This window comes from Babylonia areolata, chromosome 9 (genome assembly GCF_041734735.1).
Source record: "Babylonia areolata isolate BAREFJ2019XMU chromosome 9, ASM4173473v1, whole genome shotgun sequence".
Taxonomy (NCBI): domain Eukaryota; kingdom Metazoa; phylum Mollusca; class Gastropoda; order Neogastropoda; family Buccinidae; genus Babylonia; species Babylonia areolata.
Genome location: NC_134884.1, coordinates 30,166,458 through 30,180,510, shown reverse-complemented (window position 1 = coordinate 30,180,510; position 14,053 = coordinate 30,166,458). Strand labels below are relative to the sequence as shown.

The following is a 14,053-nucleotide window of genomic DNA, read 5'->3' as shown; positions in this document are numbered from 1 at the left end:
AATGACTCCGCCGGTCCCTTCAAGTTCCCATGCTCTTCTTCAGTTCCTGGCCACAGTTACTGAGACAGGAACTAAAACAGACAGCTGCAGCCCAGCAGGGCTTTCACAGACCAACGGACAGATAACTTGATTACTATTGGAAGGGTGCCGGCTCGATCATGACCATATTGGACGGCCGGGTGGACAAATTCAGCCACGGTGACAGACACAAATAAACAGAGATAAACACACACGCACGCACGAACGCACACACACACACACACACACACACTGCACACACGTGACACCCCGTCACACACACACACACACGTGAAATGGTGTAAAAGCATAAAGCAGGCTGAGGAGGAGATATGATTCAGGTTTTCAAGATCACTAACAAAATTGATGATATTGACCTCAACACTTTTTTCTCAGCCAACAAGTCTGATATAACCAGAAACTGTAGTACTATGTTTTATGTTATGTTTATATCTGCCGGCTCGATAATGTAAGGCGCTTTGAGCAGCATTAGTACTGGATATCGCAGCGCTATAGAAAAGTTATGAATGATTATTATGGTTATTATTACTAACCTTTATACCCAGTTTTGCAGGACTCGACTAATCAGTATCCGCAACTGAATCATCTTTCAGCATCAGCGGAGTTGTTAAACGTCGGAATACACTGTTCACTGTAACGAAATCAGCTTAAAAAATATCAAACAATCTTCTTGACAGTGATTCTAGATCAATAGTGCAGAAACATGACATTGATCAATAACTATTTAGGCAGATTAGCATGCAAATGCAACTAACCCTAAAACCAAACTCCAAAAAGGGGCATCATGATCACTGAGTGGAAAGGCCGCAAGGTTTAATTTTTGCCCCAAATACTGCGGCGATACTGGCCTGTACCTGAGACATGGGAATACATACACCCGGCAGAACAGCGGCAAACAATTCAGCCCCGGGTGAGGGACACCACCACAAAACAGATACCAGTGTGAACGGAACACACCTCAGCTGTGAAAAGGATACTGGCAACTCTGGTATCACAATCATCAAGAAACAATACAGCCTTGACGACATAGTACATATGTTTCCGGGGACTAATGTTAAATATGATATGGGCATGTACTAAATTCGAGAATATCAGTACAAATTTGTGCCTGAAATATAATGTTTTATTATGCCGTCAGGCCGGCCGGTTGACTGGAATATACTATTTTGGGAACAATTAAGGTGTAGAACACACAGCCGTCACGTAGTCCGCCATTGGATCCGGCCATTCACTTCAGTTATCATGTATCACATGAACCTGTTGAGAGAGCTACAAACACTGACACACACAGAGACATAGACACACATGACACACTGACAGACAAACACACACCGACACGGCCGACACACACCGGCACACACACACACACACACACGCGCGCGCGCGCATGACACACACACACACAAACACTGACACACACACACTGACACACACACACACTGGCACAAACACTGACAAACACGTTTTCGTCAGTCTAACCTAATCACAATTGTGGACAGGCGTCAAACTGGCGAAAGCACCGGCGAACTCAGAACGAACACACACACTGATACTGACCCACATATTTTCATCAGTGCAAAATGAGTGCAGAATACACTGATGCCCTCTTTCCGCTTTTGGAGCCATTGATTTTTAGGCATATCTACAGTATGAATATTGTCCCTCCCTCGATCATCCTGTCCATCTACGCCGCTCAACCCACTGTTTTAAGATTAAAATTTTTTATTTTATTTTATCATACCCTCTTTCCCTCATACATTCATAATTATAATATCACGTGGAAATTAAATGCGGCACACTGACGACAAACTCAAAATATCGTCACAGTCGATTTCGAGCAAGCACGCGCGCGCGCGCGCGCGCGTGTTTGTGTGTGTATGAGAGAGATGGAGAGGGAGAGAAAGAGAGAGAATGTAATGTGCGTGTATATACTATGTGCGCGTACACACGTGTGTGTGTGTGTGTGTGTGTGTGTGTGTGTGTGTAAGTGAGCGTGTCGGCTTGCACATAAATATACACGCGCGCACACTGTCATACACTTGAAAGCAGTGAAAAACAGGAACTATACAAAATGCACAAATGTCGCGACACAATTTAACTAACGATGACATCTTTCTTCTGTTGATAAAACTTGACGAGATGGCCACGCATGCATTCAGATTTGATCTGTCTACAGACAGCGAGCGACCACTGACGATGCAGCTTCAAAAGCAACTGTCACGCGTCCAGGTGCCGGTTGCTTTTCGCTCGCTCCCTTTCCTCTCGAACACACACACACACACACACACACTCCAGATTCACCATATCCACTCTCCCACCTTCTCTCTTCTCTCCCTCTCTCGTTCGCGATTTGCTTTGGTCACGTGACGATGCGGCCAAAATGGAACGACGCCGTCTGCTAACACACAGTCCGAGCGAAGAAAGGCATGGTAAGCGCTGTGTCTTCCTGTATCGCCGATGTCACCCCAGTTATTTGAGTGAATATTGTTGTTCCACAGACGACAATGCCTGCTGATGCGCCCATGGCTCAAAAAGGAGAGCAAATAGCAACCAGCAATGGCGGTCCAAAAACACCAGCAGTTTGTCTGCACGCGCATGATGAAAGAAAGCTCGCTTCAGAAACAAGCCCCAAAACGAATACGAAAGTGGAGCTGAAGAAGTCCATCAAATTTACTGGTGCACTGGCGATTTTGCTCGGAAACATCGGCGGAGGATCCATATTCATAGCGCCTACCACGGTTTTGAAGCTTACGGGTTCTCCGGGGTTGGCTGTTTTGATGTGGTGCCTGGGAGGCCTAGTGACCATGTCTGTTGCTGTAAGCGTATGTGAACTGGCCTTACTTCTGCCGAGGGCAGGGGGTCCTTATTTTTACACTCTGCAAGTGTTCGGAGACATTCCTGGTTTCATTGTACTCTGGGGCTTTGTCATCTTGATTGCATTTCCCTCCTGGGCTTTGTCGGCATACACAGGTTCACTCTACATCCTGTCCATATTTTTCACCCCCGACTGTCCACCGCCAGAATCCGCAGTCAAACTTCTAGCAGCTTGGTTGTTGGGTAAGTGAAGTTGCTTTTGTTTTTCTGATTAGAAAATAATAATGAATAAAAGCAGAACTTTGTGTTTTCTTGTTGTAAACAAACGTACTAGGAATGAATGGGTGGCAACAGAGTGTTTTCAACACATCTTTGAAATATTTTACATTTTTGGTAAAATAATTAGAATCGTGGAAAAACAAATTTGATAATGTATATTGTTATTAATATAAACATATTATGAACAGTAGGTTTTATATATATATATATATATATATATATATATATATGAATATGCACAACAAAATAGATAATGTATTATGTATATATTAATAATGAACAGCAATATATATATATATATATATATATATATATGCTGCTATACATGCTGTTCATTTGGAGTTGAGGCAAAAGAGAGAGACTGCACTTACTGATGCATTTCTGTGCATGTGGCCTTGTTGATGTTTCTGGCACAGCATTGGTTGTGGCTTGACAGGCCTACATCACATGTATCTATAATAGTTCCAGCAGTGCTCAGCTGGTTTAGTTGAGTGTTTTGCTTGAATTGAGAAAGTTATAAGTTTAAATTCTGGGTGTACCAAAACGCCTGACAACACTGGCAATCTTGCTCAAGTTTTTTTTCTTTTTTTTCTGAAGGCATGACTAAGCGCGTTGGGTTACACTGCTGGTCAGGCATCTGCTTGGCAGATGTGGTGTAGTGTATATGGATTTGACTGAACGCAGTGATGCCTCCTTGAGCTACTGATACTGCTCAAGTTGCTGCCCACCTTACAAAATATTGTTTTAGACAGATTATTTACTACAGTACTAATTCAGAAAACTTTAGACATTTGTCAACAAGTTCCTCAGACACATTGTTCACCATAAACGGTTTTACAGACTCTGCAAATGAGACCAAGTAGACTTGTTCCTCCCACCCATCCCCTCCCCCAGTTAACAACCAGTGGATAACATCAAGATCAGGAAAAGAGAATGGCAGTGGATTAGACTCAACCTGCCATGAGAGTCTTCCAGTGTCGTCAGGGGAAAAGGAAGTGACAACTTCCTGCATAAAACCTGGAGAGACAGTTTCATGTACTATATTTCAATAACTAAAAACATTAAAAGCTGTCCTGGGAGGCAGCCAAACTGAGACACAGGTGGTTTCCGGAAGACAACATTGGAAGCACTGTGCTCCTCAGGGAGTGAAAAAAGATTGCAAAGAAGGTTGAAGAGCCTACCTCAAAAGGAGTTCTTTTCTGGCATTTTTTTATGTCCCTCTTTCTCCTTCTCTTTTTCATGCCTTGTTGCACAAGCTCTTTTGATGATTGGGTGTCTTTCTTTCTGGTGAGACAAGCATTATTTAAGGAAACCAGGCTGTGGCAGGTATTTAATGTGTGGAGTGTTGCTGGTGTGTGGATACATACACATACATGCACGCATACACACATGTCCTCTCGCTCGCCCATTCACTCACACACACACACACAGACGCACACAGTGACACACTCACACACACACATACTCACTCAATCACCGACTCAGTCACCCATTCACTCGTTAAAGTACTCACACACACACACACACACACACACACACACACACACACACACACACACACCATGTGTACACACACATACACATACTATAGTGACACACATGCAAAGTGACACACACACACACACACACACACACACACACACACACACAGACACAGACACAGTGACACAGACACAGAATGACACAGACACTGACACACATACACACACACACGTGCGTGCACACACGCACACGCACAAACACATGTACATGTGTATACATACTGGTTGCTGGCAAGCAAAGATAGGTCACCGGGAAGATTTGAGTGCCTCACACACACACACACACACACACACACACACACACACACACACACAGTCTCACACACACACACACACACACACACACACACACACACACACACACACACACACACACACACCCAAAAAAAAGAAAAAAAGAAGAAGAAAAAAAGATTGTACTTTGACATGACCACACCACAAGGCACTGCAGTGTGTACATCTGGTGCAGTAATCTCTGTCTGTCTGGCTGTCATACATATTTTTTTCCTCAAGGATTAAAAAAAAATTACCCAGGTGCTGGTGGATGGGCAGAAAAGAGTTGGAGAGGGATGGGGGGAGGGGAGATGTGTGAGAGTGCAGTATGGTGGTGGTGGTAAGAACCTGTCATTTGAAAATGTTGTGGACAAATTTTAGGCTTTTAATTTGTTTGAGTGTGTCACTGTGTGTGAAAAAAAAAGTGAATCCAAGGAAACATTTTACAGTGTATAATATATATAGGGAACTCCGCCACAGTGAATCTAAGGAACCATCTTACAGTGAATGCAAGGAACCATGTTACAGTGAATCGTAGGAAACCTTTTCCAGTGAATCACAGGAACCTGGTTTCAGTGATTCAGCAACCAGGGAACCACATATCTCCAAAGAAACCCTGTTAGTTTATGCAAGGAAACCCTTCTGCTTTAGTTCTCTGAGTGAACTCTTGTGATTAACAGCATTGCAGGGAAGCTATGTTGGGACTATACCCTAATTTTCAGCCAACTCCAAGTGAACCTGGTTCTTCAATCTTAAGCTGTCTGGATGTACTTTTACAGCCAAATTTAATTGCCTATTAAAAGTAGATCTTGAGATAAGTTGATTATCAGGCAAAACAGTTTAACTGAGAATTGCTATGATAATGGAGAGAGGGACAGAAAGAAAGAGCTAGTTTTCCTGGTATCAAGACGAAGAGAATCTGTCAAACACAGTGCTACCCCCAACCGCCACAAGCCCTGGTCTGTCAGCCATACTTACAGTTCAAGCCCTTCCGTGAACTTAAACAGAAAATTTGCTAAGCTTTCTACTCTTCTCAAATGATGCAAGAGAGTCAGAGAGCGCTAAAGCTGGCTGAGAATTCCACATGTATAGGGATACTGCAGGCAGACAAATGGTGTAAAAATTACAAAACAGTGTTTGTGCATTGCTACAATCAGTACCAGTTAAAAGAGTTGTAAAACAGAGTAATAAAACTAGTAAAGAATGTAAAGATAATAACAGTTAAGAATCTGCTGTCTATGCTTATCACAAGAAAAAAAGGCAAGCACAGACTACTTATATCTATATATCTGTTTTATATATGAAAATGAAATATATATATATGTATGATATATTAATAAGCTGTGAAATACTAGTTGTTGCCATGCATTTCTCACGACACCAACTGACACCTAAGTGTTAGTTTTAACAGAACTTTGATGGAGCTTGTTGGAAAGATAGGTGGTGGTGGTGCACCTTGTGCAGGCAGAGTGAAAGCTCCTGGGTTGATCAGATGGATTCTGAAGGGTGTGGTGGTTAGAGTGCTGGATTTTTGCCTTAGTTTGATCCCCCAGGCCAACATCCAAATGTCTGAACCTTCTTCATGTGTTCCATATACACATGCTGCATGTAGAAGACCAAACATATTAAAGATCCTGTAATTTTTAAGTGTAATCCATGTCCGCATTCTGTGGGTCATAATAACAAGAACACACCCAGCATGCACACCCTGAAAACACAGTGTGGCTGTCTGCAGAGGGCATAGGGTAAAATTGGTCAGACATATAAAAGCCCCTTTGTACACTGTACGCAACTGAATGCGACATTTGTAGCCATTGAATGCAGAAGATGAATATGAATTATTGGAAAAGACAACAGATTCAGCAGGGGATAACACAGTTTTAATTATCTGATGAAATGATGGCATGTTCATACATGTAAAAGCTCACATGTAAATGTTTTCATATAACTGAGGGAGTTTCAGACCAAAAATGAAAAAAAGAAGGAAACTTAAAAAAAAAGAAGAAAAGAAAAGTGTTGACAGTTTAGGATTGAAGTTTTGCATGTCGACAAATCAGTGAAGTGAGATCACTGTCCCACTCAACTCTTGATGAACCTGGCTGCATATATTGGCTATGGCAGTAAAATCAGTTGCATAATTTGGTATGCATTTTTCACTGCTCCTGTGTCTCCAGTCCCAGTGTCTCAGTCCCAGTCTGTCTTTTCTCTTTCTCTTTTCTTTCTTTTTTTGTGTGCAACTCTACCTCTCATTTTCTAGAAACCTATTGATCTATCTATCTGTCTGTCTGTCTCAGTGTCTGTCTCCTCTTTTTCTCTTTTTCACTTTTTGTTTTGAGCATTTCTCAATTTCTCTGTCTGTTCATTTTGTGTGTCTCTCAGACTTGTGTTTCTCTCTTTCTCACCCCAGTCTGTTTGTCTTTGTCACTTTTTATATGTCACTGTCTCTGTCTGTCTGTCTGCCTGTCTATACATTTATCTATATATATATATAAATCTGTCTTTCTCACTTTCTCTGCAGGCTTTGTTGTTTGACCTGTATTTTGCTGTCCCATTGTCTTAGTTATTTCCCTTTTGTTTACCCCAGGGGTGGGTGAGAAAAAAAGCTTTGTTCATTCATGCAGATCCCATTGACACTGCTTAGATAAAATATAAATTCCTTTTGGTTTTTTCTCTCTCTTTCTTATTACAAAAAAAAAAGAGAAAAAAAAGAATCCAGTCAACATTAATTTACCCACTCACTCTTTTTGCTGGTCCTCAGACAAACTACGTTGGTTTTTGGGTTATTTTCAACCACACTGACTTATTTTTTGATAAGTCATTTGAGAAATCAGTTGATTTGGGTATAGAAACCGTCACATTGGGTTAATATTGATCCTAAGTCATTCGAGAATTGAATTTGTGTTTGACACTGTTGTGGGTTCTAAGACAGTAAGAGTTTTGAGTTTACTTTAGGAAATTGATAGCATTCACCCGAATTGGCTGAAGGCAAAGCCAACTGTTTGTAGTGTCATGTAAGAATTTGACAGTTATCACTGGTGATCTGTGTAGAGGATTGGGATGATTGGGTGATTGGCCTCAGCAAGAGGACAATGTGACCTTAGGGAAGGTGATGGAACTCTTCTCCTGCAGGTATTGGTTGGCTGTTGGGTCAGTACCTGCCCCTCCCCATTTTTTTCAGTGTTTAATTAAAAAAATGTATGGTGTAATGAATTCATTTTCATAAAAAAGTTAACATATGAATACTTGACAAATTCTTCTGCATAAAAAAGTTAAATTATACTATTTATAGATACATTTGTGTTACAAGGATAAACTTGGGAGCTTGGAACTGGGAAGGCATTGTTCTGATCCTTTTTTTCCTCTCCCCGGAATAGAAAGAGACCGTTTGTCATGTGAATGGAATGAGGGGGAACGTGCGCTTTAAAGTTGGTGTGGAAAGTAGGGTTGGCATGGGACGTGCTGTCCTTTTAGCGGGGCTTTTTTCCAGTTGACAGATTTTTCCTCCATTGCTTTTTGATATATATATATATATATATATAAAATTATTTTACTTTCAATTCTTAATCTTACATATACTTATTTATATGTATTATTATATTTATATATATATATATTATTAATTAAAACAACAACATATAAATATACAATATATATTGTTGTGATGTGGATTTGTGCCTGGGTATGAACAAAAATGTTTTGTATTTCCAGTCATATAACTGATTCCTGACTGATTGTGTTGGAACAGCTTGTTTAATAAAATTATATAATACAAAAATATATATGATCTGCTGTGTTTGTGCTAAATCAGCTACATTGTTGATCTTAATTCCAAGTGCCACAAAGATTACAGTATCAGGATCTCAAATTAATTTCCAGTTTTACTAAATTTAGCTGATACTTACAGAAAACCGATAGATAATCCCAATGTTGGCACTACCTTTATTGTAATCATTTAAACACATGACTTGATTATTTATGTTGGTCAGCTGAATTTTAACTGATATCAAGATGCAGAATCAGCTTTATGATATGTTGCAGTATTGTTCTTTTTCTGTTTTGTTATATATATATTTTATTTTCACATTTTGAGAATAATTAAAAGTGTTACAAACGTGTGTGTGTGCATTTGTTTTATCTGGGATGTGTCTGCCTGTAGAATGTGATTCACTGCAAACCCTTTTGACTGGAACAGTGGAAGAGCAAGTGTGGTGTTGATTAGTTGACAGTGCATTGTATAATGGGTCATCACTCATCCCAGTCTTGGTCGTTTTTGAATGATGTGCAGAATTTTCATCACATTTGTCACCTGTTAATCTTTAATTAAGGAAGGGAAGAATGATAGAGTGAGAGAGAGGGAGAGAGTTTTTGAAAAAAAAAGTCTGCAAGCGTGCACATATGCAGTGTAAATGATTAATTAAGCAAACTGCATGCTGTTTGTGGGCCGTAATGTTTAAGAATATGATTATGCAATATTATGTGTGCATCGGTTAACGTGTGTGTGTTTTCTGTCCATGGCTGTCTTACACATACACATCCACATGCACACATACTCCCAGACATTCTCTCTCTCTCACTTGTGCATATTAGTGTATGTTAGCGCGTGTATGCATACATGTGTTAGCTGGTGCGTGCGTGTATGTGTGTGCGTGCATGTGTGTGTTTTTTTTTGTGTGACTGAGTTATATTTCATGTTATTTTTTATGTATTGCATTTAACTTTTTTATTTTTTTATTTTTTGTTAATGTCTACGGTGTCCGTACTGTTTTCTTTCTTTCTTTTTCTTCTTTTGTGCGTGCCTCTGTGTGTGTGTGTGTGTGTGTGTGTGTGTGTGTGTGTGGTATAAAGAAGCTTTCAGCTTATCCAGTTTATCCTCAATAAAACATTTGTCATTTTCATTTATCATTGTCATTTGTCATTGTCATTGTCTCTCACATTCTCACATGCATGTTTGCTAGCATACACACATAACACATTAAGTCATTGATTCAGACAGACATGCATGCTTGTGAGTATAAAACGAATGCAAGACACACAGACACAGAGTGACAGACAGACAGACACACACACACACTCGCGCACGCACACACGCACACACGCACAAACACACACACACATGACAGTAATGACTCTGGTGTTTCAGTGGGTCAGGTGGCGGTGAACTGCACCTACACCAGTTAAGGTCACTGCAACACACACACACACACACACACACACACACACACACACACACACACACACACACACACACACACACACACACACACACACACACACACACATGACAGTAATGACTGGTGTTTCAGTGGGTCAGGTGGCGGTGAACTGCACCTAAACCAGTTAAGGTCACTGCAACACACACACACACACACACACACACACACACAGACACACACACACACACACACACACATGACAGTAATGACTCTGGTGTTTCAGTGGGTCAGGTGGCGGTGAACTGCACCTAAACCAGTTAAGGTCGCTGCAACACACACACACACACACACACACACACACACACACACACACACACACACACACACACACACAACACAACACAACACAACACAACACAACACAACACACACACACACACACACACACACACACACACACACACACACACACACACAGACAGACAGACACACACACACACACACAACACACAACACACACACACACACACACACACACACACACGACAGTAATGACTCTGGTGTTTCAGTGGGTCTGGTGGCGGTGAACTGCACCTACACCAGCTACGTCACCAAGCTGCAGTCCTTCTTTACCCTGGCCAAGGCTGCTGCCATGCTCACCATCATCATAGCTGCCCTCACCACTGTCGGCTCAGGTCAGTGCAGCAGTAGTATTGTAAGGTCAGAGGGTTTTTTTTTGTTTTGTTGACTCACTTGTGTAAACAAAGTGAGTCTATGTTTTAACCCGGTGTTCAGTTGTCTGTGTGTGTGTGTGTGTGTGTGTGTGTGTGTGTCCGTGTGTCCGTGGTAAACTTTAACATTGACATTTTCTCTGCACATACTTTGTCAGTTGACACCAAATTAGGCATAAAAATAGTAAAAATTCAGTTCTTTCCAGTCATCTTGTTTAAAACAATATTGCACCTCTGGGATGGGCACAAAAAAATAAAAAATGAAGCCTAATTATATGCAAACTGCATTTACTGTTATATTTATATTTTTTGTATTCTCTAAACCAGGCACTTTGATCTGATATTCTGACCCAACAACAAGAGCAGTCATTATTATCATTTTTTGTTCAAACAGGAACTTCTTTTGCTAAGCATGGAAGTTAATAAATTTTGCAAACGTTTTGGTGCAGATAGTAAAGAAGGGAAATTACTCTGTAATTAATGCTAGGGGACTTAATTTGCTTTAAACTGATCTTTCTCATCTTAAACGTTACATTTTGAAATTATACTCAGTACATAAAAAGCTTGGATTTAAAAAAAAAAGTGTGTCACAAGTGAGTCTTGAAGGCCTTGCCTCTCTTGTTTTTTTTTTTGTTTTTTTTTCCAAGGGAAGTCAGACATTTTCGTCATCAGGGATGACTCGACTACATTGAATCCATCCTTATTTTGTTGTGACTGAGGGGTATCCTGGATTTGGTTGTGTCCATTCTTGTCTGTTAATGATTCTATGGTGACTGTTTGCTGTTGTATGCGTGTATATTTTCTTTCTGTCGGAGGTTCTTCTTCTTTGCTACTGTTAACCATGTAACCCAGTACTACTTGTAGCATGTAGAGAGTAAACCCAGCAAGAAAATCTGCTCTTCGCAAAGTGGATGAGGCAGTTTGTGAGAGAGGGCAGTTTGAGGCATGTGCTTATGATGTGTTACAGAATCTGCCATTGAAAACAACACATGCCAAGCCTGCCAACTCACTTTGCATATATGTATGAAGTATGAGAGAGGGAGGGGGGAAGGAAGAGATTGGGAGGGGTGGGGTGGGAGAGAAATTGTGGTCATGAGTAGTTCATGTAATTTGTAACCCTTTCTTTAATGTAATGCACCCTGAGCTCTCTAAGAGAAATGGAGCTTTTCAAATGTAGATTATTGTTTTCATTATTGTGATACTAATTTTGCAGATGCTCACACCTTCCAAGGCAGGGAGCTTGTGGCATTTGCAATAAGTTTTACATACATAGGCCTACAGGCATCATACATGAACAAGCATGTGCACACACAAACACACCAGCAAACACATATATATGCCAAAACACTTACATGACAAGTGAAAGTTAAAGAAACATGTGATTGTATTGTATTGTATTATACATTACTCCCTGGGGAGAGCATATCACAACAGTGCACAACCATCTGCTTTTTTTTGTTTTTTTTTGTTGTTGTCTGCAAGTGTATTTCTATTACTTTCAAAATTGAAAGTGAAATTTTCAACAGAATTTTGCTGGGGATGACCCTGTTGTTGCTATTGGGTTCTTTTAAGTATGAAAAGTGTGTGCTGCACACAGGACTTTGGGTTATCGTCTCATCCGAATGACAATGAATAGTGCAAATAGCTGCAGCAGCAGCAGTATTCAACAAGCTTGACAACCTTTTGGTGTGATATTTCATCTGTTTTGAGGTTCAGATGTTAAATTAATGTGCACAGAGAGTGTGCAACAGAATTTATTGAATCCTGGAGGGGTAAGATTTTGTGGGATTCTCTCTATTTCATATATGCTGCAACTGTGGCGTGGATATTAATTGAAACAAGGTTCCTTCCCAAGCCATGAAAATGGAACTTTCAGTAATTGCACTTGATATTAGTTTGAATGTTGGTTTTTTGTTGATTTTTTTTCATTAATAAAAGCTTGGAAAGGAGAATATCTTAAACTTGGGATTTTTTTTTCTCAAAACTGAACAAAGTTGTGATTTGTTTCATATTGTTACTGAAATTGTTTAACAATAAAGCTTTCAACTATTTCATTTGTGAAAATGCTCATGACATGACTTTGTTTCTGGACATTTTCCAGCAGTGATTGATATGGAAATGTAGTTTTGTTGATTCTTTTATTTTTTGTTTTTGGGTATGTGTGCTTTTTGTGAATTTAACTTTCTTGATTATGATATTATTATGACAGTTGATTTTCAGTTGTGGGCAATGTCTTATGGACAGATACTGAGATAGGCAAGTGAAGATTTGTTGTTTTTTTGGGGGGTGGGGGTTGGGGTGGGTGTGATGATTCATATGCAGTATGTGTGTTTAGGGGTAAGTTTGTGTGGTATGTGCGTGTGTACATGTATGTAAGTCTGACAGTATGTGTGCTCAGCCACTTGGTGAAAAACAAAATAAATCCTGGGGTATATATATATGGGAACACAGATGTCTTGGAACATAAAAGTGTGTTAACGTAGGAGAAAAGGATACACCTGTGAGAAGGTACAGTTGTGGGAACGGAGATACATGTATGGGAATGTTAAACTGTGGAAACACACACCTGTAGGAACCTGAAGCTGCAGGGGAACACCTTAGTCTGAGGACACAGAGCTGCGAACAACATGAGTTCTGAAAACACCTGGACGGAGCTGTGACAGGGTGATTATGTAGAACATAGAAGCAGGGGAACACAAGCTACAGAGCATGCAATACGTTGTGTAACAGGGCGGCTGTCCGTGCAAAGAGAGAGAGAGATAGAAAAAGTGTCACAGAGCTGTTCCAGACAGACAGCTGTGTGAACAGACAGCTTAGAGAACACTGCTGACAGCCAACTTTTCTCACTGGCTGTGGCTGTGTTCCACTCTGTACCTTCTACTGACAAATTGCCCTGGCAAGAGCCAATCAATACACCCTGGCACCACAAGTCTGTGATGCCTAGAAATATCTCCAGCACTTCTGCGTAATAAGCGTCGGCATCCATCTCTTGATAACAGATCAAAGTACATATGATCACGCTAGTGTGTTGAACAGTCTTGTAACATCCAGTGAAATTAAAGGAACTTTATTTTTTGGAAGGAAAAAAAAAAGAAGAAGAAATTAAATTTTGTATGGAAAAATGATCCTGCTTTGAGGATGGGCATTATTATATATCATGGAACATTTTTTTCCTGTTTCATCATTTTGTTGACTTAAGTGTCAACTTGATGTGTGTGTATGT

The 14,053-nt window shown here is 40.3% G+C and overlaps 1 protein-coding gene across 1 annotated transcript in view; it reads left to right on the top strand.

Moving 5' to 3' along the window:
• Positions 1 to 2,417: 2,417 nt before the first annotated feature.
• LOC143285384 (large neutral amino acids transporter small subunit 1-like) overlaps positions 2,418 to 14,053 on the top strand; it is a 46,330-nt gene continuing 34,694 nt past the window's right edge. Inside the window, exons 1-2 of the mRNA XM_076592621.1 lie at positions 2,418 to 3,096; positions 10,669 to 10,794. Coding sequence (XP_076448736.1) covers positions 2,544 to 3,096; positions 10,669 to 10,794 — 679 coding nt within the window. The 5' untranslated portion in view covers positions 2,418 to 2,543. The remainder of the gene's footprint in view (positions 3,097 to 10,668; positions 10,795 to 14,053) is intronic.